General features: G+C 36.2%; 2 protein-coding genes across 3 annotated transcripts; both read left to right on the top strand.

The window, feature by feature from the left end:
• Nucleotides 1-1,771: 1,771 nt before the first annotated feature.
• On the top strand, nucleotides 1,772-4,312 carry LOC140329726 (nodal homolog 2-A-like). The gene is made up of 3 exons (XM_072410114.1): nucleotides 1,772-1,949; nucleotides 2,668-3,386; nucleotides 4,160-4,312. The coding sequence occupies exons 1-3, from the start codon at nucleotides 1,772-1,774 to the stop codon at nucleotides 4,310-4,312; spliced, it is 1,050 nt and encodes a 349-aa protein (XP_072266215.1).
• Nucleotides 4,313-7,800: 3,488 nt separating this feature from the next.
• SCLY (selenocysteine lyase) lies at nucleotides 7,801-27,238 on the top strand. Of its 2 annotated transcripts, none has more exons than XM_072407775.1 (13): nucleotides 7,801-7,882; nucleotides 11,084-11,149; nucleotides 12,704-12,816; nucleotides 15,620-15,720; nucleotides 16,883-17,048; nucleotides 17,531-17,658; nucleotides 18,472-18,636; nucleotides 19,405-19,511; nucleotides 20,295-20,331; nucleotides 21,393-21,476; nucleotides 21,865-21,964; nucleotides 22,342-22,417; nucleotides 23,246-27,238. In XM_072407775.1, exons 2-13 carry the CDS (start codon nucleotides 11,094-11,096, stop codon nucleotides 23,424-23,426), a joined length of 1,314 nt encoding a protein of 437 aa, XP_072263876.1. In that variant the 5' UTR covers nucleotides 7,801-7,882; nucleotides 11,084-11,093; the 3' UTR covers nucleotides 23,427-27,238. The 2 variants fall into 2 exon arrangements, with proteins under 2 accessions (XP_072263876.1, XP_072263877.1); XM_072407776.1 differs by lacking the exon at nucleotides 7,801-7,882 and adding an exon at nucleotides 8,005-8,661.
• The last annotated feature ends 677 nt before the right edge of the window (nucleotides 27,239-27,915 follow it).

The raw sequence follows: 27,915 nt of genomic DNA, 5'->3' as shown, positions 1-27,915 counted from the left end.
AAATCCTAAAAAGTAGGCTGCATTCCACAATGGGGTGCATAAATAAAACTCTAACTATGGAAACCAAATTCACGGTTTCTTTAAAAGGTCAATATATGGCTTCCAGGGACTCAACTAGGAAAAAATAATATAAAAACAACATCTCTCATTCTTAAAGAAGACAGTTTATTACAGAAAATATATTAGGATTCATATAATAGAAAACATCTAAAATATACATAGTATGTTATAATAACTACATCTAATAAACAAATAATTCATTATACAAATAAAATAACAGTAGTAACAGAGTTCACAAAAATGGTTTGAACCTAATTTGCTCATGCCATGCATGTTACTCGCTTTTAAATAAATATTCATCTAGTCTCACGGTGTGAAGTCTCCTCTACCAGGATTCAGATGGACGTGCTCTAAAATCAGCATATTTTGGATCTTAATTATGGAATCCCCTGAAATATCTACCCACAGGGGTTGCCAAGTGGGCATTAGTAATGTCAAAGATATCTTCATGTTTTTTTTCTTTTGGTAACACCTAAATTAGAGTTTCTGTATATTTGTAATATTATGAAATATTAGTGATATCTGTTGATTTGGGTCTGTGCTAGTGTTTTCTTTTCACTTTGTAGATACCATGACAATTTTCTATTAATTAGGCTTTTATTGCTGTATTGCATTGTTTGCGATCTGTCTAATCCAGCAGACACACTACCACTGAGAGAGGAATAGTAAAGCAAAAATAATATGTATCTATAGTCATAGTAATGGGCAAAAGGCTACATATATTATTACCAACTCTTTAATCAAATCTCTTACTTGATTTCTTGCAACGTTATATAAAAGTTAAATGTGCAAATATAATGTGTTGGAAAATGTTCCTGCTAAACAGGGAAGGGAAGTTTCCATGACGGGCACAGTAGTCATTTTTTAAACTTCCTTTGGTTGTGTGATCGGATAGTCAAATGCAACATTTCTACTTAGCAATACTTGAAAGCATATAATCTATAATGGACTATTGATTGCAAAGCAAAAAGTGCAATGGGCAGGTGCTGGCCTTGGGGTTGGGATCCAAAGCTGCATGTGCTATTGTCTACACCATCACAGCCAAGATGACATAATAACAACAGTAATTATAATAATATAAATATTATTTTAAAATAATCAAAAATTATTTTAAAATGACAATATTTAACCAAAGAAAAGGTGATTGATCATGGAGATAAAAAGACTGAAGTAAAAGTGGTAAACATACAAGGCCGCAAGCTGTTATGTCCTGTTGTGGTTTCTATATTTTATAGAAATGATAATATCCAGACTGTGACAATCATTACACAAAAGCAGAAACATACCAATGTATAATAATTCATTAAGGGGCTCATTAACCCCCCCCCTAACTAAGTAGGGAACAGTTTGTTGTTATGAGGTGTTATGATGAGATAAACTAATCCTAGGTGTTGCTAGACTAACAATTGGAGCCTAGTAAATACAATACCTCATCTAATAGTGACAAATACACAGCTTAATTTCATGTGTGAAGAACCACTAAAAGTCTGGACTAGCCTCTATAAATTGTAAAAGATCTGCCTAGGATTTAGAATTATTTTGGATGCCCTCAGAACAACATCGTTGATCTTGCAAAGAGAAAAGGAGCTGTGCAGAGATGTCAGGGACAAGTAAAATAATTCTGAGCTTTACACTACTAACCACATTCATTTTAGGAAGACCCAGTGGTACAGATGGAAGCCTTGCCAAAATTATTTTCCCAACTCCTACAATGGCACTGAAGACTTCACCTACACATCATGAAAATGGTACTTCTCAAGGTCAGAGTATTCCTTCGTACATGATGAATCTATACAAGACAATCAACACAGGCAATGAGACTGGGCTATCCATGTTGGAATATCCAATCCTGCGGGAATCTGATTTAGTACTTAGTCTACCTGGCAAACGTAAGTCTCTTACCTTTATTTTCTTCCAACTACAATTTCATACTATGTTTTCATCTACTATCAAAAAAATGAATTGAAGGCAAACTTCATTGTCACAGAGCCCTCTCGTTAGGTAACTATGAATCCATTGAGCCAGCATGGATTAGATTGTTTTTAGATAAACTGTATTCATTTAGATATCATTTTACTTAATTGTTTTTATCAATAAACAGTTGTTTTTATTCAGTTATAGATATTGATGTGACATGCCAATGCTGTACTGTGCTGTACTCATACCTATATATGTTTCCTTTACTATGGTACGTTAACATATAAATCTTTCCTGTGGCTAGAAAAATGGTAAAACAGTCAATGTGAATGCTGAAAATGTGTGATATTTCAGAATACATGACACACACATTTTGAATATAAATATATGAATTGCTTTTTTTATTAGTGCAACAATGTTTATCCATTATGATGCTTTATTACATTTAGTAGATTTAGGAACCAGACAGAATTATTTTTATTTAAAGCTAAAAAATACACTTTGTCAGAAATCACTATGACTTTGAAGAAAGATATGCATTAAAGATACACTGAAATAATCTTGAAAAAAAAAGTAGCACTCCCATTATTTCTGTACAATTATAAGGTATATAAGAATGCTGGATGAACAGGAACTAATATACTTTATGTTTTGTGTTTGTCTAAACTGTTTCCCTTACTGTTTCTGCAGACTGCACTGAAATGGACAACATTTGGGAAATTTCATTTGACATGACATCAGTTGAAATAAATAATGAACTGAAGCTGGCAGAACTAAGGATTCTACCATCATTTTCAACAGAGTTCAACAACATAACACTGAACATTTATGATGGCACAAATAGCAGCGAAAAAATCTTCATTGGTTCATTACATTCCACCTCTACAATAACACCAGATTCCAGCTGGAAGGGATATGACCTGACTAACATGATTCAGAACTACCTTCACCATTCAGGAACTGCTGATGAAGCCTCAAAGAAGGTCACAGATACATCTGAAGATAGCGTGAACTCTACATGTAATGGAATATTAGCTGAAAAGGTTATGCTGGTGTTGTTTTCTAAGGACAACCAATCTTTCAATTCCTATGAGTCTAAAAGCATTATTAGGGTAGTTGAATCTTCGAAATATGTGAAAAATGTGGAAATCAAGAAGGCTAAAACTATTCAGAGACAACCGAGAAGTTTGGATCTAAAACAAAGCATCATTAAAAACAGTGCAATATACAAAGCTGGAAGCAATGAAAAATCTTTATGTAAGAAAGTAGATATGATGGTGGACTTTTACAAGCTTGGGTGGGGAGACCAGATCATCTATCCCAAGAGATATAATGCGTACAGATGCGAGGGACCCTGCCCTATACCTCTGAATGAAGAATCCAGACCATCAAATCATGCCTACATTCTGGTAAGAACCAAGGAAACAAATGATTCTACTAGCATACTGCAACCTTGCATTGTGGCTTATATTTTAGGCTAGTATGTAGACAAGTCAGGGTACAGTTGACAACTCATGCTATTACATCATACCACTCCATATTTAAAAAGAAGTACGCTAACATCTTTAAAATGTGTCTTATATTTTTTCACCTTTTTTCTATCTTTTAATAAATAAACATAGAAAGCTAGGTTATAAGGCTGACTTTTGTAAGGCGCAAGATACACTCCTAAATCCTTTTTTTACTAGACGACTGATTACCTGGAACAAACATGCAACCAATAGATGCTTGGAGTATGTGCTTTTAAAAACAAGTCATTAATGGTAGCTCCATTCCTCTGATTAGTGCCCTTTTTAAAATATAAATGAACTACATCCTGCAAGGATACAGTCTTTCATTTCCCTGCTGATGGCTATTCTATTGTTCACACTATAGTACTGGTGAGGAGATATCTCAAACAGGTTAGATTTAACAGCAGAAACTAATTGCTGATCATGAAGATATCTCAGCAATCAAGTTCCCTATTAAAAAGTACTACTGACCTTTAGGTGACTGGAAAAAAGTACAATATTATCTAGACTTGGGATTCATCTTTTTTTGTACAGAGGAAGTGGTGTTAAGAGAGATATGTTATTACAGATAGGCAGCCAATATATCCTTCAAATCACTGTCTTTTCAACATGTTATGAAAATACATGTTTTTTTTAATACACTTGTTAATAATCTCATTTTTATTTTCCAGAGTTTGGTGAAGCATATTAATCCTGAGAAAGTGGAGGGTCCGGCGTGTGTCCCTACTAAACTGAGAGCGTTACCCATGCTGATGTATCAAGGGGCGAAAGTTATCCTCAGATATCAGGATGACATGATTGTGGAAGAATGTGGTTGTGCTTAATGAGATATGTATATGAATGTCCTCATAATTATGGATTGTAATAATGAAAGTAAAATGAAATATTTATTATACATACATAACTTGTCAGTCCACAAAAATGATATTTCAGTTTTGTGCAGATGCTTGCAGGTGAAATTCATACTGGTTTTGGGGATGTAGATTTTGGAATTAGTGCAGCAAGAGGAAAAAAAAAACATTGGTGCACAGTGGGAGAGATACAACCATGGGAAGTTCCAAACACGTCTAAATACATATGTTATATGTATTGAGTGAATGTCAGCTTTGGATGGACTATATTCTTCAAAAATTATTTGAAAAAAAAAAGTGAAAAAAAAAACATTTTCTCTTTGTAATATCCCTATTTTTAATTATTTAAGATACAGTTTAGCATTATTACCTATCACAAGGAGAATGCTTGGGAATGGTATTTAGGCGGTAGCAGGACATACTGTCAGGTAATACTATATGTATGTATGCTGTATGCTATGTATATATGAATAACTTATATGATATGTATAACTTATGTTGTAAAGTCTTAATATTGGTGAAATAAATATATTATTCTAAAAATCTAATTGATTTATTATCAAATAAGCTTTGCCTGATACTAAAACTTTGTTAAAATGGCTGTTTGGGAAGAATACATCACAAATGTGCATTAACAGCTCACAGGACTGGCAACTTTTAGAGTGGTTCTTTCATGGTAGGGACATTTTTCTGTTGGCTAAATAACAGGCTCCATGCAAAGTGTGTAATGGAAACGTGGAATGCAATTGTTGGGCTGTAATTGATTAGTAAAGGAGAAGTGACTTCATAAAAATTACAGTATGACCACTGCTCCATTGAGAGAACATATTCATCGCCTATATAAAAACATTGACACCACAGCAAATCATTGTCATCACAAAAATCTTTATCAGTTAGCCGTGTTTCAATCAAACCTGGAATGGATTTGCTATTTGCTAGCAAATGTGTTGAATCCTGAACCAAAACCATTTGAGATTTGCTGGATCACCCAGCTTTACTGATTAAAGTCTATTTTCTCCAGCCTGAGAGCTTTAATAAATCAGGACCATTGTGTAGTAGTTGTCACTGATTGCAGGTCCAACTCTGAATAAGGCGGAATATCTACCCCCACCTGCCTAACACATAAGGCATGATTTTTTGAAAGATCTCCAAGGCGAGGATACACTTTCATCAGTGAAGTTGGGTGATCCAGCAAACCTGAAATGGATCTGGTCCAGGATTCAAAACATTTGTTAGCAAAAAGCAAATTACTTTTAGGAACCCCATACCAGGTTTGCTGGATCACCCAGCTTCACTGATGAAAGTGTATCCTCTCCAGGCCTGGAGAGCTTTAATAAACCAGGCCCATATTTTTTGCTTGGAGGGTAAATTTCGTTTTGCTCTCCACACTGGTCCTCCCCTGACAATTTATGAAAGGAGATCATGTTACCTCAAGCCACCTGTCTCAAGTTTTCTTTTCTTCTCCAACCTACAATAGAAAACAGACAGTTAAATCTGGTTGCTGTACAGCAGCATAACTTTTGTTCTTATAGTTTTAATAATGTTTGCAGTGAGTGCAATTAAAAAAAAAGTATTATTCAATATTTGATAGCGTATGAAAAACAGCACATTTCTTTTATACTACAGCAGGCTGGATATGAAATACGAAACACGTCTGACTGCAATTCATATGGATAACTTTAAATGAATATATTCTGGTTTTATAACTTTTTTATTATATTCTAATATTTATATATCACAAACATATTAGGCAGTGCTGTACAAAGTCTCTAGTCACGCCACTGACTGTCCCTCAATGGGGCTCACAATCTAATGTCCCTACCGTAGTTATATGTCATTAATAAGGACCTGGGTGAATTTTTGAGGGAAAGTCATGTTTTTAGGCATGGCTTTACCTTTTACATAATAAAAAGGTATTTACATAGTAAAGGTATATGACACCTATTCCAGGAAGCTGCTCCAGGCATTTCGTCTCCGGGGTCCTTCCTCACCTGTGAATAAACACATGCATGGTCACACATGGGTGAATGATCTCACACATGCATAGAGGGAGATTAGTGCACTTAGTGCCCATTATTTGGAGGAAGACTTGTCACTCCTTCACACATTTATCCAGTGAGATCCAGCAAAGTCATCAAAAACCTGCAAGAAAGAAGATGGTGGCATGGAACCTAGCAAGCCCTACAAAAAAGACAAGCCAACACAGCGCAGTTTGTACATCGATCGTGGGCTTTCAACAAACAAGTCCCTCTTTTGTGATCGAGAATGAATGGGAGCGCAGAGCCTCCAAGGATACCTACGCAACGCATGTGAAGATCTCACACATGCCTAGTGAAATCGGCAAGTTTTTTTCCATCTACATTAGCCGAACTTGCGCCTGCGTCGGGTGACGTAGGAAGAACCCGGAAGAAGAGACAAAGATGGCAGCGCCCAGAGTGCCAAGACGGATGCCCAGACGTGGGACCCGATGGAAGAACCCTCCGGACAAATCGACTGCTCTGTGGGTTTGAAGGTAAGTGTATTTTTTGTGTTTTGGGGGATTTTGAGTTTAGTTCCTACATAAACGGCTGAATGTATGTATTTGCATCCTTATTGTCCTTGGTAACACCTGTGAGTCTTTATGATTAAAAGAAAAACAAATTAAATGGGCTTGGGTTGTAAAATTGGGGAGAGAAGGTCATAATAATGTTGGGTGTTCATTAATAAAGGCTATAGATGATTTGCTGCAGATTCTAAGGCACACTGCTGTAAAATCACAGTATGTCTGTGGAGCCTCTCCAACTTTAACCCCCCTAGCGGTATTCCCGAGTGTGACTCGGGGTGGAAAAATGGCAAAAAGCGGTAATCCCGAGTCACACTCGGGGTACCTTTGAGGGTCCCTCTTACCTTAACCCCGCGTTCCAGCGGCGATCTCACGATCCCGCTGTGATGGCGGGGCGCTTCTCCGTCGGGGGGCGTGGCCGGGCGGGAAATTTAAAAGCAGATTACGGAGTAATCTGCTTTTAAAAAAAATAGGATCACTTTTTGCATCAAAAAATGACAGAATTAGAACGCTAGGGGGGTTAATAGAACAAATAAAGATTATATTGTGTTTGTGTGTAATTTATACCTAATTGTGCATTGCCAGTCGAAGTTTTATACTTCTATCACACCCTGGGCCTGACTGGAAGCTCATCACCATGCACAAGCAAGCGTACACTGCCCTGAAACATTCTTTGCTGCCCCCTGCTGACACATTCAACGCACTGCACGCATACAGACATTTTATTGGGAACCAGGTCATCCAAACCAGCGACCTTCTTTGGGTCAAAACCCCAAATCCCCCGTAAACATTGTCAGAGATCCCATTCACAGAGATTAACCCTTCCCAAACACAGCTCTGTACACCATACCCGGAAATCGCTTTTCCAAGTTCTGAGTCAGCTTTCTAAGTCACATGACTCTGGACGATCTATCCATATTCTCGATGGTTTCCTGTCCGTTTTAGAATATTTTACTTCTCTATGGTTTTTTTTTTGCAGCTGACGTTCTCCACGTGAACATGTAAGTGAGAGTACACACTAAACTATTTATGGCGGCTGGTCTCCCTCCCCAGCCGCCTGCCTGCAGATTATCTCGCACATAGTTACTGGTTGTTATAGAGTGCTGGTGCAGCATTTTAAGTAATTGCTGTCTGACACTGTTGTGGCGCCACTTAGTGGTCAGACGTGTATATGACATCCCGGAGCATTGTTTATCTTCTTAATATGGAAGATCCTTCAAATAACTTCCAGGTTCTCAGGAATCTTCTGCTTTAACTACTGTATCCACAGCTCACAGAATATTAGTGTGATGGTCAATAGGTAGAAACCTCCATACATTGCTGGACAGTGGGAAGAATGGCACCCTTACAGATTATTATTATTACACAGGATTTATATAGCGCCAACATATTATGCATCGCTGTACATTAAATAGGGATTGCAAATGACAGACAGATACAGACAGTGATACAGGAGGAGAGGACCCTGGCCTGAAGAGCTTACAATCTAGTAGGTGGGAAAGTAACACACAATAGGAGGGGATATGGAATCATGGGAAGTAGTGAGGGTTTCAAAAGACAGAAGAAGATGGGTAGGTGAGTTTGAAGAGATGGTTTTTGAGTGCTTTTAACCTTCTGAGTGGTAACCTCCAAATGTGGCTCGGGGTAAAAAAAAAGGCTGATAGCAGTAACCCTAAAGAAAGAAAAAGTAAGACTTACCTGGTCCCACCAGCTTCCTCCAGTGTCCTTCCCGTCTGATCCTATCCTCTGGCTGTGTCCTCTTCGTCCTATTTGTCCCCCGGTGAGTACGCTGACATTACCCGGGAGTTCACAGTGACATTGTTGCAATGAAATTTCAAATTATTTTCTATTGAATCCAATTCAAAGTAATCATTGTATTATATATATATAATAATAAGGACCAACACTCAGCCCCTAGATATCAGGCTGCTGTTCTCCAGATTGCTTTTTCTAAGCTTTTCATTTTATCATGGAGTCACAGACCTCCTATAGGATTTAGTGCAGGAACAGGCGGCTATAACCAACAGCAGCAATCCAGCATTAAGCCAACCAGCCCATAGGTATGTTATCCTGCTACAGAACGCTACATAGCAGCAAATACTTCAGCATTGTAGGTAAAGAGTAGTGACATCTCTTCCCATTAGTCAGTGGCTCTGTCTAGATCTGGAGCAACACATCTATGCAAGAGCAGATACACTATGTGCCTGATTTATTAAAGCTCTCCAAGGCTGGAGAAGATATACTTTCATCAGTAAAGCTGGGTGATCCATCAAACCTGGGATGGATCTGGTCCAGGATTTAAAACATTTAGCAAACGACTTTCAAGAAATCTATTCTTCACTGATGAAAGTGTATCCTCCCCAGCCCTGGAAAGCTTTAATAAATCAGGCCCACTGTCTCCATTAAGCTGGTCCAAACCCCCAAAGAAAAGCAACAAATATAATTTAATGATATGTAATTCAATAAAAATTTTGCCCCCCTCCCATTTAAATTTCCTGGTCCTAGCACAAAGGTTGGATGACAATTTATGAGTATCGTGTTATTTTGAATGTTGCGTGACAAATTATCTATTCCCCATGTGTGTGGTTTTATTCTTTCCAGATATCTTCTGGCTGGTTGAATTGATACTCTTTGTCATACTCTCCTTCTTTCCTGGCCTTCTTTACTGGTAGTCAGTCCTCAGTGATGACAGCCAGAAAGACAGCTGCGCAGCACCTTGCCGGTCACACACATTTCAGTGCTGGTTTAAAAAACGGAAGTAAACCTGTGAATACTCACCTATTCCTGTTCCACCGCAGGACGTTGCCATATTTCCTCTTTTCCCATGGATGATCTTTGGCCCTCTTGATTGGCCTTCCCGAGATGATGTAACTCCCATGTAGGCCTGCAGGAGATCATTCACAGGGAAGCCGGGATTGCTGGGTTTCTCTCGAAACCAATTCTGAGCTGCACATTCCCAGCTCAGCAAAATCTAACAGCTCAGTGTTGGAGAAGCAGGTGAGCACAGGTATGGTAGAAGGGACATTGCCTATACATATCTGCAATAAACACCTGTCTGAATCTCAGAGGTCCAAAGTGGAACTTTAGAGGAATAACATCTGCTGATTTGACAGGTGGTGGCAATGAGCAGTACTGTACAGCTCACTTCCATTCCTATTCATTCTCTCTGGTGCTGCCATAGTAAAGGGCTCTTGTAGCATCTGCCCCGTGGCAGCAGTTCACTGGCAGGAGGCAGTAAGTGCACCCCAACCTCAATGCCAGTCTCAACATCCCGAGCCTAACTTATACTGGGTGCTATTCAACTCAAAAAACCTAGGGCACCTTGTGATAGAAACAAATGGACCTACTCTGGGTTAAAGGTAAGTACTGCAGCCTGTGTTGACTGGGGTAGCAGTTTGTCCAAAAAAAAATTGTCCAGACAAAAAAAAAAATAGACTGAAGCTGGGCTTTAATAATGGCAAACCTGAGAACATTTCAGCATTCATGGAACAGCATCACATCCAGGCAGCCAGCATTTTTTAGAAGGAGAGCTTAGTAATGTTTACTTTTATATTATGCTATGGCAGGTTTTTTTTTACGTGATGTAATTGGGATATCACAGCTTTAAGCCTATAATAAAACTTGGACTGTTTTATTTAAGAAGTAAATAAATTACAAAAGTGGAACAGCTTCCATTAACTCTTATATATTATTTTCCTGTGGAAATAAATACATGCTAGGACATTAACTTTATCAGAGCATTGTACTGTAGTATCAATTTATTTGCTGAATCACTTCCCTGGAACCTGGAGTCAAAAAATGGCTGATTCAATGCATGCATAGCCAAGCAGGCATGGAAGCACTGGCATGCCACAGTGACTTTTCATGATCAAAGGTCTATGGTAGAATCTGAGTTCATACTGATTCATAGATGTCTGGAGCAGAGATCATTTGACCAAACGTGTATAAATTTAGTTCCATGCGTGATTACTGGGTGATTGAGAAAGAGTAAAGTAAAGAGTAAAAATCTGCTTCTATATCATGTTAGCAGTATATTAGATTCAGGGCTACCCTTTGGTCACAACTACTTGTGTAGTCAGTTATGTTTCGATGTTTGTTAGTGTTGCCTATGTTTGTAGCAGAATTTCACCTTGCATATTCTCATGTGAGGCTGGCATGTGATGAATGTCTTTATCAGTAGTTGTGTATTTCCTTACTTACAGTTTCAACATCATGGCAGAAAATAAAGAGAAGAAAAACCAGGAGGACATAGAAAATCATTCCACAAGGTGAGTCTTTCCATTCAATGATCTTTCCCCCACACCACTCCATTCTAACCCTGTGTAAGTTAGGAAGATTTATAAATAATAATGATTTATAGGGCAGCATGGTGGCTCAGGGGTTAGCACTCTTGCCTTTGCAGCGCTGGGTCCCAGGTTCAGATCCCGGCCAGGGCACTATTTGCATGGAGTTTGCAGTTTTCCCTGTGTCTGCGTGGGTTTCCCCTGGGTATTCCTCCGTTACCTAGAATATTCTGCATGCAAATTCACACAGCATTAAAAGAAACAGTATGGGGGAAAGTCCTGCCCATTCACACTTTCTATCTAAGAGAATAAGGGGTTATAAAAAATGTCTGGAATTGGTAGGCTTTATGCAAGATGAGGGCATGTGTTTTAAATGTATTGAAGGGATAAAATATTAGTTATTTCCTGAATATAGCAAGAATGTCTGAACAGATTTGGACACAGAGTTGAAATGGAGTGGAGAAACACATGAGAAATCCTGTATATGGGAGTGGGAAGAGGTGACTAGAGAGGATAAGAGCAAGATATCTTCAGTAGAGGGAAGGTTGTGATTGGGAGGGTATCTGGAGAGGAATGGAGTGATGTAAGGTGAGGTAAGGTGAATGGAAAAACCTCTGTAAGTAAGAGAAATTGCCATTTTGTGTCCTCTGTATGATAAGTAACCAGTGCAGGGACTGACTGAGCACAAAAAGCACAAAAAAGGAGAGGTTTACAGCAGATTTCAGGATAGACTGGAGTAGAACCAGACAATACACAGGTAAGCCAAAGTGAAGAGTGTTAACAGTAATCATGTCAGGATATATCAAGTTTATCCTAAATGAGGAGGGGGCAAATGAGATGTTTTTTAGGTGTAGATGACAGGAGGTTAGTGTGTCAGTGCAAGGTTTGAAAGAAATCCAGGTGCAGGGGTTACTGATATGTCCTCAACCTATATTGTTAGATGTGAAAGTTGAGTCTTGAGGTTGGATATTGTAATTTTCAATTTTATACATAATAGGTTTTAAAGGGAAAGGACAAAAAAAGAGAAAGCATTAGGATAGTCGGGAAACAAAAAGTTAATATAGCAGGATTATGAGCAGATCAATAGATTTAGTTGTTGTCAGCATATAGGTGATAATGGAAACTAAATTGATAAGATGTCAAAGACCATTGGTCTAGGTATAGAGAAGGGTCCAAGGATTCTTTTTAGTTTGATGGGTTCCTTTCTAAGGTGTTCACTTTACTCCTGGATGACATGGATACTTCCTATTGACTGTCAAATGACAGGATCTTTTCGAAGGGGGGATAGGTAGGGGTAGTCATTGCAGGTGAATTCACAGTTCTGTATTAGCTTACCCTGAACCTGAAGCGGCACCTGGACAACAGGTTTAGAGGTTTAGGTGAATGTGACTTCACGTGCTAAATGTGAAAAATGTAAAACGGAAAGGGCAGGCAGGAAATGGATTTTGCCTGCAAATGGGTTTTAAATCTTTTACATTTTTGATTTATTTAACTCTCATATTTACAGAAAAAAAAGTAATTTGTTCATGTTTTGTACAGAAGAATCTACTTGGATTATAATGCAACTACTCCTGCATCTGCTGAAGTTGTCAGAGCAGTGACAGAAGCTCTTAAAGAAGCCTGGGGGAATCCCAGCAGCAGCTACAGTGCAGGTGAGACTGGTGGACTTAAACATGTAGTGGTCATAAATAATTACATACTTTACAGAGAAATATTGATTTTTTTATCACAAATTATAAAGATCATTTCCATTTAGCATTTTCCATTTTTAACGAAAAATTAAAAAGGGTACAGGTCTCTCCTTTTATTCATTCATTTGATGCATGACTTGAAGGTCATACTCCACCAGGTATTGCTTTGATTTATTCATGTGGGGTTTTCTATAAACTGTAAAGTTCAGAATGTTAAACATAATGTTCGGTAAACTTAACCGGCTGTTATAGCATTCCCCATTTCTATATATATTATTTATAGTAAAAGATGACCAGACAAAAGTGGCATGATGCCTGCTGGGATTACTGATAAAAATGAGATACACTTTATTTTCACGTTTATTTTCTTTTCCTCTTTCATTACCACCAGCACAGGGGCAGACATGCTATGTTTATAGATGGTGCAGCCACTGATATCACCCCTGTTTTAAACAGCATATTGGAAGTGTCCACATTACACCGGGAAGTGAAATGGACATCCAGTAGGATCCTTATAAAAATGAACAAAAGAAGAGGGAAAATCAGCATTGAACTACCACTTGACTGTGGCTTTAGGCAAGTTAGGAAACTTTTTTTTTTTTTTTTGCTAGTGGCCATATAGGAATGGGGCTATGGAGGTCAACAGCATTCTGGAGCTATAATTTATTATGCTTGTTTGGTTGCAGTTACTAAATAGAAATCAAGCTTAAAAAAAGAAAGCACAGAAATCAGTAATAAAGATGAGGCAAGCATTCTTGTGTTTCAGTCCTCAGATCAATGCTTTGAACTGTGCTTTTTTTCAGGCTGCTACATTGTTAATGTAGGACACAGGCCTAATGTTTTAGACCTATCACATTAACATGTTGCATCTTCTTCAATAACATTTGTTACATGTGTAGTTCACCAAGTGGAAGTGTTAAATGCTTTAGCAAGATTACCTTTTAAACTTTAATTACTTGTGTACAGCTGTTCTACAAATGGAAGGTGTCTAAATACTTGGAATTAGCTGACCGCTTCAAGGAAAATGGCTGCTGTACAGTAAATACAGTAAACCTTTTAGTTCAACAAAGATCTTTAGAAGAGTGGTATTGTACGTAGTAGATACTTGTAAAAAAATGAACAATATACTTATACATTAACAGAAGATAATATATTCTGTATGCAAATATTTTAATATAGACGAATGACTTGGTCAAGTTATCCCCTCCATATTTAGACATTAAACTGTAGAATGCAAGACTAGATAACTGATAAAGATAGTGACATTAGAAGCATATTGATACGAAGTTCTCTTGGGCCATGTTCAGCAAACCATAACAATATTTAGAAACATGGCATTCTTTACATAAAGACCACACAGTTTACACATATTTTTACCTTTCTGTATTAAAAGTACAACATAAATGAATCCATAAATTTCCTTGATACTTTAATTGTAGCCACATATGGTTAACTGTCTGGGAACCTCTGAAAATATTAATAATAATGATATTATTAATAATAAACTGTTCTTTGGTATCTATATGAAAAGTACACATTTGCAGGGGTTTACTCAGTGTAAGGATTACATTTAGGATAAATAATGGATTTATTAGAGTAAGTACGTCCTGTATTGCGCTGACAACACAATGACTGTTATACTTAAATTCAAAGTAGTGTTGTCAGCCCTGTCTGAATTCTGCTCTGCTGTCTGGTGTCAGTACTCCCCTCTTTCCCTATCTTCTTCATTCCTAACACTTCCTCCCCTGCTATATCAGCTTCTTCTGTTTCTTCCCTGCTGTATTGTTGGCCCACTGCAAGCTGCTGGGAGCCATCTGGATTATTAGGTATTTTTCAGTAGTTGCAGAATTTTACAGCAAAATAAAATGATTATAAACTTACTTGTATCATACTATTGAGCCAAACACATTGTGTAAAGGAATTTGTGGACTGTTGCCACATCATATATACTGTATGCATACTGTAACACGGTTCCCTCTATTAGCCTTTTCATACTGACCTTTAATCTAGTCTTTAAATAGTAGTTGTTCTGCAATCACTTTCTATTACAATGAAATGAAGCCACATGAATATTAGGTACTATGGCTACAGATAATGGAGAAGTATTTGTTTTTCATTACTATATTAGTTTCATTTCCATTAAATGACGATTATTGGAGGAAGTGTAATACATAAATAATATTTCCCTCTCTTTTCCATTCTAATTGTAGTTTTTTTTAACACTCCAGTCTCTTAATTATATACATGCATACCATTTTTTACCATTTTTTTTTATTCCTGTGTTTTAAGAACGTAGTCTGTTTTACTTATATTTCTAAATCAGTGGGTTTAATTATAAAACAGTAGAGTCTGTTCACATTGTGACCATTTAGTGATCATCACTGTTCCATAATCCATGAAAAGGTGAGTTGTAATCACACATATATATTTTGTGCAACTAAGTAGTGAAAAGTGATTTCTAAAGGAAATATTGACATACATTTATAGCCCATTCTTCACTCTTATACATTGGAGCAGTAAAGATTTGCAAACATGACAGCTACACTTTATTGACCAAGCTGAAAATTCAAAAGGAAAAAGAAGTAAGGATTCTATTAAATTATCTAATTATGTGAAAAGCAATCTCTGGGTATTTATTTCATTGTGATGGTATTTTTTTAAAGTGAACACAACTACAATTTATATGATGAAGATTCTCCGCTCCTTTACTAGATTGGCTTCATTCTTACTCTATTGTTACATCATTATACCTATTGCATTATAGGATGTATGGCCAAGCAGCTAATAGACAAAGCCCGGGCAAATATTGCAAACATGGTGGGAGGAAAACCAGAAGACATCATTTTTACATCTGGAGGAACAGAAGTAAGTTTTACTATAGCAGTGTTTATAAGTAATGGTCAGTGTCTAATGCATCCAGTACATAAACCAATTTTGCAAGTTTTCCAACCTATTCAGGTATTATGGGTTAGCATGGGCAGCCATCAGTACTGCAACAATTCTGATAGTAATTACCTTTCTTGATAAAGTGTACCATGTAGGTAAATGTTGTCCACATCCATAAGAAGAGGGAGTCTTAAACTCAGCAAGGGCAAGCAGGTCTGTCACCACCTTCCCTTCTCACTCTTCAGGATATAGACTTGAGTCTCAAGCTACATTTGCTGTATTGGATACTTTATATTTGTACTGATAGGACAAATAAAAAGTAACATGGCTCATAAAATAAATATCTTCTGTTAATGTTTTTTATTGTATACATTTAATAAGCTGTGACATCAATAATTTAACTTTAGGATCATTGAAGCTTCAGGTAGTGCTTTAATTGCAAAAATGCAATTCATGGTATTAAAGTGTTCCACAGTCCATTGCTTGGATCTAAATAGACTGCAAAACTTAGAAAATGTTTCTCCCCTTTTAATAATACAATTAGTTGCATACCTGTATATGGAACAGATAGAAACACATGGAAAAGTTTGACTTTCAAGGCGTGTTTGACAAATTATAGATTAAAAGTGCCTTGTCCTTCTATGAAATGCAGCATCACCAGAAATGTTGTAAGCTGTGCAACCATATTCCTTCCAAACTAGTTATATGCATGCAAATGTTACCAATGCCTGTGATCCCCACACAAGGATCAGTTTGGCCCATTTGGTATTGGTGTAGGTGGGAAATTGGGAATAATTAGGGGGGTTCAAAGCAGGACATTGTACAAAGTCTCATTGTCAGGGTGTTCAGTGTATTTTATTTAAAAATAGTATTTTTATAGATTTGTATATTAGATCTATTTCTTGGTGGTCTGTTAATAGACTATTTGCCTATTAGAAAAGTTGAGTTATGGTTATAGATATTTTCTTACAATATAAACGTTTTTTGTCATTAACTTTGATCTTTTTTAGTCATAGTTGATGGTGTTTTTATAAAGCAGAAAAAGTTTATTGCTATTTAAAGGATAGGATTTATAGGATATAAATGTGCATCACTGTTGGTCTTCTTGCATTACTAGTAACTAGAACCCCCTCTTTTTTAGGCCAACAATATGGTGTTATTTTCAGCTGTTGAACAATTCAGTTTAAGAGCCAAGGAAAGATCCAGTAACAGCATAGACAAGGCATTGCCACACATCATCACCTCAAATGTGGAGCATGATTCTATTGTACTGCCGCTTCAACACCTGCAGAGGGCGCACAAAGCTGGTATTTGTTTAATTCCTTCTAATGTAACCCTACACAAAATATAGAGAGAATATCCTGGCACCATACTGTACACCTGCTGAATCAAAAAACTGCTGCCAAGATTCATATTGCTTAAATGAGCAGCTGCAATACAGAAGAAATGTACAATGCACCTATACACCATGCACTTATATATATATATATATATATATATATACACACACACACACACACACACACACACACACACACACACACACATCACTTCTTTTTTTGCATGATGCAGAATCTTTAACATTTAATGTATTTTAGACTTACATTACGTTTTTAATGTTCAGTGATCATATTTTAGAACAAAAGAAATTAATCTGTCCACCCATTTCGAACAGTAATATAGGGGACAAAAATCAATTGCTGATCCAACCATGGCTATTACTATGGTTGATTTGTTGTGCAATTTTTTGTTAGCCTCTTCTAAGATGTTTTTTTTTTTTGTAATCCAGAAGTGACCTTTCTGCCAGTATCCACTACAACAGGACGAGTGGAGGTTGATGATGTTATTGCAGCTCTGCGTCCTGACACATGTCTAGTGTCTGTCATGTTGGCAAATAATGAAACTGGTGTCATTATGGTAAGTATTGGGTTGGTGGTTACCTAGGACTGGTTTGTGTACAAGATTTCATGTTTTGCTTTTTAGTTAGTATGAAAAGCACATGTAATTTTATGATCAGAAGCCTGGAAGATTAGACCAAGTTTAGTACCATTAGTATGGGTTGGTTAAGTTGACAGAAAGCACTGGCCTTTGCAGTGCTAGGTCCCAGGTTGGAATCTCGGCCAGGACACTATCTGCATGGAGGTTGCAGGTTTCCTCCGGGTACTCCAGTTTCCTCCCACATTCCAAAAACATGCAGTTAGGTTAATTGGCTTCCCCCCAAAATTGACCTTAGACTGTAATAAAGACATATGAGTATGCTAGGGACATTAGACTGTGAGTCCCTTTGGGGGACAGCTAGTGACATGACTAGGGACTTTGTAAAGCCCTGCCTAATATGATGGCGCTATATACTGTGTATGATTATTATTAATAATAATAATAATAATATTAATAATAATGATAATATCTGAGTTTAGTCAATCACTCGTAACACAGGGTAGGTCCTACCTTCCAAAACTACTAAAGTAGTCATTCTTAAAATTAAGAAAATTATTTGACTGTAAGTTCAGAACTGTATAGTGTATAAACTTCATTAGCACCAGGGTATACGTTAGAAACACCATTTAAAAGGACTTGAACCAACATAACTGCAAAAATGTTGTTTTGTTTATCATAAGGCATTGAATAGCCGTTTGTGTGGTATCTGTTCAGCCTTGGCTTTATTATATGTGTTAGCCTAATAGAAGACTGTTTGACATATTAATTATGATCTGGTTCTTTCTTTTGCAGCCTCTGGGTGAACTTTCCCGGCGTCTTTCACCTATTTCTAAACAACGAGTGAGCCAGGGGCTTGCCCCAATTTTGTTACACACAGACGCAGCACAGGCACTGGGAAAGATCAGTGTGAATGTTCAAGAGCTCCAAGTCCATTACTTAACTATTGTTGGACACAAGGTACAGATAACAAGTTACATTTCTGTGTAAAAATGTAAACTGCCATGAAAGCATCCGTTAACTCTTTCACGATCAGGAACTGGGTGTGCCTGCCCGACTTTTTGGAAAAAAATGAAAAAAAAGTAAATTTTCTGCATAGAAAACTATAGGAGCTAAAAATCCCACACCTGGGTGACAAATGGTTAAAGTGTTTGCCAAATATCCCTAATACTTTCACCTTACCTGTGAATCTGCAATGTAGATTAGTAGAACATGCTCTGTGATGCTTTTGGCATGAGCATTGTTTTCCATTTTCACTTTCAAAATACTTACTGAGCTACTTTTATCAATAAAAAAATGAAGAGTGTGTTTGGTGAACTTACGATGTGTATCAGCCAGTGATTTCACCAAAAATAGTTGGAGGAAAGCTTGAGCTACTGCTTCATACATTACCTCTACTACATGTTTATTTGATCAAGCAATATCACAACTGTCATTGTTTGTTCATCTTTCTGTTGTGTTGTAAATTGTAAGAGTGAGTGCGGTTTTAATGATCATTAGTAATGATTATAGATTGTTTTATCTCAAGCTTGTGTTCCAATTTCCATCACACTTTCTGATCTCGGCTCTTTTGTGCACTTTGCCACTTACAGAAATCCCTGACAGCTAGTCATTAATCAGATTTTAGTAGGTTTTGACAAGCAGAAGACCTACAAAGATCTGCACACTGCTTATTTTTGCAAGATAATAAATAGCCACCATATATTAAAATAATTTTTCATTCTGTAGTTCTATGGTCCTCGTATTGGAGCTCTTTATGTCCGTGGAATAGGACATCAGACACCACTGCTGCCAATGTTATTTGGAGGAGGACAGGAGCGCAACTACAGGCCAGGGTAAGCAGTACTCAGATATGATGATACAAAATAATAATTTTGCAACTACAATTGTAAAACTATTGCATTAAACAGAAAAGTAGTATAAGTTCTTTGACCATTAAAACCTATTTAATGAAAGCTGAGTGATAGCTAAATCACATTAAACTGAGAGAATGTGGCTAAAAAAGAATTATCAATGACTTTCAAGATTTAAAATGCATGAACACCATACATATCATTCTAACTAACTACATACATTTTTTTGGAAAAATATCCCTATAAAGAGAAATTCAGAGCAACAGTTGAACCAGAGATGATGTAATAATGCTAATCCATCAGCTCAACAAATCAAAAACTTGTAAAGTGGGCTTAATTTGTGTTTTGTGTAATCCAGTTAGGTCAGTGCAGCATAGAAGTGCTATTCAGTATACTCCAAGTCTGTCTTTTTTGTTTTCAATTTATGCTACCTTTACATTTACTAAAAAGACATGTCCTTGTTGCTTTATGTTAACCCAGTCTATATCTGTTGATGAACTCCTGTATCTACTGTATACCGGAATCATTTTCATACAAGCATATGTTCTGTGTGTAGCACCTTTTTTGGCAAAATAAAGACGCCAACCCTTAATAGTTTTCTATCATTCTGACAGATCACTGTGACCAACACTGCAGACTTATTCTCATGGTACAGTTTATCTTATTAGTAAAAATAGGCATAAAGGATAGAAAGAAATTAAATCATGGCAAATAATTCTGGCCTTTAATATGTTACATTTCTTTAATATCTGTTCTATTTTTCAGGACAGAAAATACACCAATGATCGTGGGGTTAGGCAAGGTGAGGTTGGACATTTTCTTCATAGCAAAAGCAGAACAAGTTGCAGTTGTGATGTATGACACTTTTGAATCTATGAGTAATAATTACACTGGCACAAGATACCATATCTATGACACATAACTTTATCAGAGCAGCACACTGCTGTTTGCTCCTTGTCTTATGGCAATCCTTACTTCTATTGTTTTTGTTTTGCTCAGTGGTTCCTCCTTCATTCAAACTCCTTACTACTTCTATTGCCCAATAGTATTTTGAAGGTTGACTAGAGGAACCATTGGGTTTAGCAGGGAACCCAGAAGTGTTGCTTTTCGAAGAAGCTTTAGGGCTTCCATTTCTCTTCACTGTAGCAATGTTCATCAGTGTTCAGTGTCATAAGCAGCGCAAAGGTAATTTTTTCCTTTTTGCTTTGCAAGTACAACTCTACTTACATTTTTATGAGTCACTGTAAACATGGAGCAAAACAGATGTTGTGAATCAAAGAGTAATGGAATTATACATATTATTCAAGTCATATATTCTTACAAGTAAGCATTCATGTTTTAAAATCTAAAGCACAAAAGGAGAGGAAAAACTCCTTCTCATACTATCCAGTCATTAACAGTCCCCCGCCCAGGACTGTAGGAGGTGCATAAGGATATAGCACTTATTGCTGGATACATATGGGCAATATCACTGAGGACTACATTTACATTCTTCAGGGTGTGAGATTTATATTGCAATTAATTACCACTTTGTATAATAGGATAGGATTGTCCTGTGTATAAAGCTTCACACCATCGGCTCTATCACAATTCCACATCTCATTTTAACGACTATTTCATAGAATAGAACAAGAAGTAAAAGGTATAACTATATATATACTATATATAACTAAACAATATACACACCTAACATGTTTATATGTAACTGGCAAAGGTTGAGGTCCTGCTTTACAGGTTTGATTCTCTTGAGCATTGCCCTCTTACATTTTGTTTAGTTTGTATGTATTTTCTGTGGTTTTTGATATGTGTAAAAGCATAAAGCATAAAATGTGTATTGATCCTGTGGTTATGCTGTTTCTCCAGGCTGCAGAGTTAGTTAGTTTACACTGTGCTGCATATGAAAGCCACATGCGAGAAGTACGGGACTATCTGGAGCAAAGATTACAGGTGAGCGAATTCCTGAAGGAATGCTTTTTATAGTAGTGAGCTGCTCTTTCTGAGATTGTTTATGCTCAAATGTGAATTCTATTTATTGGGCCTGCAGCAACTAATGTTTATGTATTTTGATCTTTTAAAAACATTAACATATTATGTGTCCCTGACCTACTTTATAAGTAACTGAAAACAGAGCAGATATAGGAAACTCATTCAAATATTCATTACAAATTATATTCCCTGTTTGGATCTGATCCCAGGACTACAGCTCTCTAAAGCAGGGGTGGTAGACATCCAACAAATACAAAGATATCTATGATAGTTTTTTTCTTTTAATTTTGTAACAGATTATGAATTCCACGGCATTAGAGTTTACAGATTTATGTATATGTATTTGTAGGCAATATTCAGTGACAGGATCCGGTTTAACTCTCACTTCCCTGGCACGGAACGCCTTCCTAACACATGCAGTGTGTCACTGCTAAAGCCCTCTGTCTTAGGTGACTATTTTTGTTCTATTTATTATCATTTATTCATTGTCATAGATATAGTATATAGTTGAATTCTGCCTAGCGTTGTCATTACTTACTCTCCTGCAGCAATTTTTTTCTGGTAACAAATTCTACTTGTATGGCTGTCATAATGCTCCTTTTGATTTGTATACTATCATGGTCATTGGAATAATTTATCAAATTTGTGGTTCTAATGTCTTTACCAGACGTATGATTGTATAGCATGAGCAGAACCAACAAGGAAAGATATACTTGGGATTAATCAATTACGAATGCTTTTGATGAGGTTGGCTACATCACAGACATTCATATTATATTTAAGGGGCACTCTATAAAAATGTTTTTTTTTTAAATCTTGCTTGCAGGTCGTGAATGGCTGGCCCATTGCCATTCCCTTCAGGCAAGTGTTGGAGCAGCTTGCCACTCAGATCGAGGAGACAGGTATATGAAACTGAAACAATATTACAGAAACTAGATAAAATGTTATATATAGGCCATACCTTTTTTGTTTTAGAACAGAAAAGGTAAGCAATAAAACCCCTGTCTTTTTGCAAAATTTTGTACTATTGGGGTAGTTTGCTATTGATATCCTGACCGATGATGTTACAGGAGGTTAGAGGAAACCTTCCAAAGTGAGGAAAATGTACTTCTTAGACAGTTGTCCTCATTTAAATATTTCCCCTCACCTATTGTTCTGGGGACCATTCTAGTATTTTGGATTTCCCCTTGTTTTCTCCCTCCTAAACGGTGGTCATAGGTACAAATAGAGCAGTGAATATTCCCTGCAATACAAGACAATGCAAGAGAGCAATAAAAGGTTGACAGAGGGTCTAAACCTTCCATATTTTATCAATAAAAATGAATAAAACAGTCTGTATTCAGAGATTTTAACAACTCTTTATTCTAAAACAATATCCCTTTTTTTCCTCCAAGTTTTTCTTTTACATTTATTTCAGTATTACTGTTTAAAAAACATCTAAAAGGAAAGTACCACATTTACCCATAGTACATAGTCCAGTTCTTAACTTTATTTGCAAACCTATCCCAGAAAGTATTGACTGGAATTGGCTTTCCATTGGTGACATAAAATTATACATTGAGTTTATCTATTCTGTAATTCTTATAAAGGTGGTAAATGAGCAACAGCCTTGACAGCCCTCTATATCATATTACTGCTTCATTGTTTCAAGTGAACCTGTCATTTTCTAGTAGGCATTACATGTTGAAAATAAACTTACATGTCACACATCTTTTTACATTTTCCTTCAGTCCTTCCCATGTACTGCTGAACAGTGGAGTACCCCGAGAATCTGCACGTGGTGCTGTTCGTTTGAGTGTGGGTCGAGAAACATCAAGGGAAGATATAGATATAATTGTTAAGGATCTTGAACAAGCAGCTGAAAAACTGGAGAATAAAGAGTCCAGTAAAAAAGATCTAAAACCATGTTAGGAAGAGGACAGAGAATGAATGTTCTTACAGCTAAAACAGCAACAAACATTACAAAATAATAAAGCACTTAATGAAGTGCTAATTAGTCAAAGCAAAAGATGCTGAGATGCTGGTTTATTAGTTATACCTTAAAGCATTTAAAGGAAAATCATTGTTTTCTAACCAGCATATAAATATTAATTATTAACAATTATCTCATAATGTACAGCTACTTCTTTCACTTCCAAGACAAAACATGAAGCAGCCATGTGGATATATTGTTCTATATTCATACTAAAGTTGGGATTCTTGCAGTAGATTGATCACCCAAGTTTCTCTGCAGGGCCAAATTGTGTACTGTTCAGAGGCTCAACCTAAATTTGGGTATTTGGAGCACTCTAATACATTTCACCAACAATACCAGTTTTTCTCTGCTAGGAGAAGCTAAAAAATGCAGCAAGATATAGATAAGTAATTTTTACATGAAGACTAGTAAAATGATTTTGGAGCTCATACTTTTATTGAGACAGATGTATGTTCCACAAAAAGAACATTTCTTTTTACACTTGCATATTATGCTTCTTAGGATTTTTGATCAAGAAAATTAGGCATGGCTGGGTGGTCAGTAGTAATTAGTAAATAAATACTAATAAGAGTAGAGAAAAGAAAAGATGAAGCCTGGAGTCATAATTCAGATTCATTTAGAATCCAGGTCTTAATACTTGTTCTTGGTCAGTAGCTCAAAATTTACTTATTCTGGCTCGATCACAAGGCTGCACGTGTAGGTTCCTAATACTATCTTACTGTATATGTCTGTTTTAGATTGTACTCACACACGTGATGATATCAGATTGTGAGTGAGTATGGTCTAATACAGACATACACACTAAAATTGTCCTAAGAGCCTACACCTGCAGCTTTGTGATTGAACCAGAATAGTACTAAAGCTGTTGAAATCCACAGGCAATTAGCAATTTCTAACTGGTTATGGAACATTTAATAAACAAATTTCAGAATTTAATTACAACCTCATACTTCCAACCCGCTTTCATACTGTTTTCACTTTTTTATTTAAATATAGTATTAGGTGCACCAACAGCAATGCACGATGATGCCCAAAAATAGTGGCTACATGATTTTTTTGATAAACTGCAACAAACTTTTTTAGTGCACTTTTGATATGCAGAACAAAACCTTGCACCATGCACCTCAGAAGAAGCCTCTGTTTTTGGTTAAAATGGGAAACGCAGGCCCACTGTATAAACTACATCTGGATTTTCCTCCACAAAAAAGCCTCCACATGCTGCATGATGTATTTATGCTGGGTGCCACTACTGTAATGTATAAACAAATGGTCTCCCACTATGGTCTTCCAATATATATGGCAAGGACTATTTATAGAAATATAAAAATCACCCAAACATAATCCTACGTAAACACTCCACAAACTAATTTGCACAGATCCCCTAAGTGTACATAAGCCATATACTTTCTATATTTGATTTATCAATTGTTATCATGTTTAAAGTCCGTTTTTAGTATATATGATAGCCCAATTTTACATTCTGTAAGCAGGTAATATCTAGCTGCTGACATATGATACTGTATGGAGTGTGTCCTAGAGGTTTTTAAAAAAAAAAAGATTTGTGGGTCAAAAGGCTGTATTGTTGTTATGGTTTTACAACCACAAAATGTAAATGTCTTCTTCTAAATTTGTGTTCAAATTTGGGAAATGTAAATTTTAATATAGTCCAAGGGTAGTCCAATATGGGCTATACAATGTAGTGGCATGGTGGGTCAGTGACTATTACTCTGGCCTTGCAGAACTAAAGTTCAACTGTATGGGTTTTGTCTTGGCAATCCAGTTTGCTCCCACATCTCAAAAACTTATTTGGCTTCACCCCTAAAACTTGTCAAAGAACATTAGACTTGGAATATGGTGGGGACATTGGATTGTAAGTGACATGTCTATAGACTTTGTAAAGCTCTGTGTAAAATGTCAGAGCAATAAAAATACATAATAGCATTGTGAATATATACTATACTGTATATACGCAAAGTTTACTGTATAAAAGCAAAATAAATAAAGGTAACATTTAAAAAATGTTTTATTTACAATTATCTGGTATTGATTAGCAGGATACCCTACTTACCAGGACTCCTGAATACCTGTTTAGCTGCATTAGGTAAGGGACAATAATTACTCTTATGATATTCTGTGCTCACTTGTCCCTCATGTGCCCTTTCTGCCTTTTCAAAAGTGTAAAAATTTGTTCCGCCTTGATGCACGCAGTCAATGCTTTAAAATGAACATAGTTTTTAAAATAAAGTGTGATTTCGTGTAGCAGTATCTCAATGACACTGTTGATGTTACAATGCTCATGAGCCAGATTAAATCTGGTATTATGTGCCACAGGAATATATTGAATGAAAATTAAGTGAAAGAACATTGTACAATTAGGTTCACCTAAACCCCAAAACAGCTTACCAGTACTTACCAGTACTTAAATGTTGTGTCTGTAGCAGTTTTTATTTTTCAATCCAAGAACATTTTCAGTAAGTACAGAAATTACCTGTTGATTTGTTTTAAAAAGGCATTGCTCATGAAAAGAAAACTAATTCATCCAATTTATCAAGGACTAGTAAGCTTTAATATATTCATTTTGTGGATGGTTTAGATACATTTTATTACATTATATTTGTAATTTTTTAATGTATATATCATTATTGAGGTGTATATAATAGATTACAAATAAATCATATATAGGACATTGTTTGGGAACATGTTGAGGTACTTTATTAGGCTTTAACAGGTTTTTATATGTGTTCGGTAAAATAAATGATTGTGTTTTGTGTATATCTGTATATGCTCTTAATCACCAAATGTTTTTTGGCGCTGTTTTTTGAAATTCAATTACACTAAAAAAAGCTTTGTTCTAAAAATAATTGATTTATATATAAATGTGGTATGATAAACAATCACATAAAATCTACATATTTCTTTTATAAAATTCCTATGTTGATCTGAGCTATATACAGAATATTTATACATAAATATCAAAGAAGCTGAAACTTGTTTAAATGTACTTACAAATCCTTTTTCCTGCTAGACACTTTTCTACAGGTATGCTGGTACAGGTATACAAGTATGAGTGCAAATCCATCATTTACCTGGTTATGCCATGTACCTATCAATTAAAACATCAAATGTTTTATTGTAATTTAGCAGGGAGTGCCATGTAACAACTAGCAGTCATTTGGATCTCTTCCTGCCATTTCTTGTAATATCCAGCAGAGCCATGTTATATTTAGCAGAGGGGTCAATCCCACTGGCTGCTGGTTGTTGGGGAGTGCTCCCCTCATACATATGTTAAAATTGAAGTAGCTTTAATTGAACAATAAATGGGCATTAGATAGATTGTCAAGGGAGCCTTGTCTCCAATAGTACATGGAAAGAACAAAAAAGACAAATAAAGCCTAAGGTGGCACTGGAGAAAAAGTGGAAAGATACCGGCTAAAACATATACCGGTACTTAAGTATATGTTTTAGTAATTGAAATAAAAGGTTTTATGTCATGCTAGATTTATTTTCTGCCATAAAGAGCCGCTATCGTTCCACTTTTCCTCCAGTGCCACCTTAGGCTTTATTTGTCTTTTTTGTTCTTTTTTCTTATACTCAGGTAAAGAAATATGCCTGCCTTGTAATACAGGCACAGTATGTACTGTATATTAAAAAAAAAAAAACATTTTAGAAGACAACTAATTAAAAACAAATCGGTTGCTAAGCCACTGAAATGTACTGTAATTTTTTAAATAAACATCATATATTGTCATATTTGTGTACTTGGTATTACTTTTTTTTCAGGATGTTAATTGTAAAATGTTTAATGAGTTAATAAATAATATAGGTGTTAAACATGTTTTAATATAAGCATTGTATGTATCACAAAATCTACCCCTAAACATTGTTTTTTTTACCCAAACCTTTAATGAATGTACATTGCAGATCTGCGACCAGTTAAATGAGTATATATTATCTGTTTGCTTTGAGACAATAAAAGGTAACAGACACCTCAAGTATGCTTAAACATTAATGGTTACTTGACCAATATTGATTTCCTGGTAACTGGGGACATCACACAATCACACAAGGTAATATTACGAGGGAGTCCTTTGATATAGCTATGTACTGACTGGACGAAAGACTTTTCCACCAATCAGATATGCCAGCAAACAAAGAGATGTTTCTGTACTGCATGTTGTAACTGAAACGCATATGTAAAGCAACAAGCTAAGTGCTTCCATTTGTATGTTTTGTACAGATACGTTTTCTTAGAACATCCCTATGAACACAAACTACTCTGTCACTTAATGAGTTGTTTCCTGAAGTTTGAAGCTGCAGTCTTCTTGTTTTGCATCTTTTATTTTCTTGTTTTTTTAAGAGCAGGACTAATGAGCAACTTAATAAAGTCTATTAATTATACATTTAGTAACAGTTGTTCTGTGATGT

Source organism: Pyxicephalus adspersus, chromosome 4 (genome assembly GCF_032062135.1).
Source record: "Pyxicephalus adspersus chromosome 4, UCB_Pads_2.0, whole genome shotgun sequence".
NCBI lineage: Eukaryota > Metazoa > Chordata > Amphibia > Anura > Pyxicephalidae > Pyxicephalus > Pyxicephalus adspersus.
The sequence above is the reverse complement of the archived record's forward strand: the minus strand, read 5'-3'. Positions and strand labels throughout refer to the sequence as shown.

What these genes read in the sequence shown, in the direction of transcription:
- LOC140329726 (XM_072410114.1), top strand. Translation starts at nt 1,772, where the DNA reads ATGGCACTGAAGACTTCACCTACACATCATGAAAATGGTACTTCTCAA. An exon ending in ACTTAGTCTACCTGGCAAAC is followed by an intron (nt 1,950 to 2,667) that starts GTAAGTCTCTTA and finishes CTGTTTCTGCAG; the next exon opens with ACTGCACTGAAATGGACAAC. An exon ending in CAAATCATGCCTACATTCTG is followed by an intron (nt 3,387 to 4,159) that starts GTAAGAACCAAG and finishes TTTATTTTCCAG; the next exon opens with AGTTTGGTGAAGCATATTAA.
- SCLY (XM_072407775.1), top strand. Translation starts at nt 11,094, where the DNA reads ATGGCAGAAAATAAAGAGAAGAAAAACCAGGAGGACATAGAAAATCAT. An exon ending in GCTAAAGCCCTCTGTCTTAG is followed by an intron (nt 21,965 to 22,341) that starts GTGACTATTTTT and finishes TCTTGCTTGCAG; the next exon opens with GTCGTGAATGGCTGGCCCAT. An exon ending in CACTCAGATCGAGGAGACAG is followed by an intron (nt 22,418 to 23,245) that starts GTATATGAAACT and finishes ATTTTCCTTCAG; the next exon opens with TCCTTCCCATGTACTGCTGA.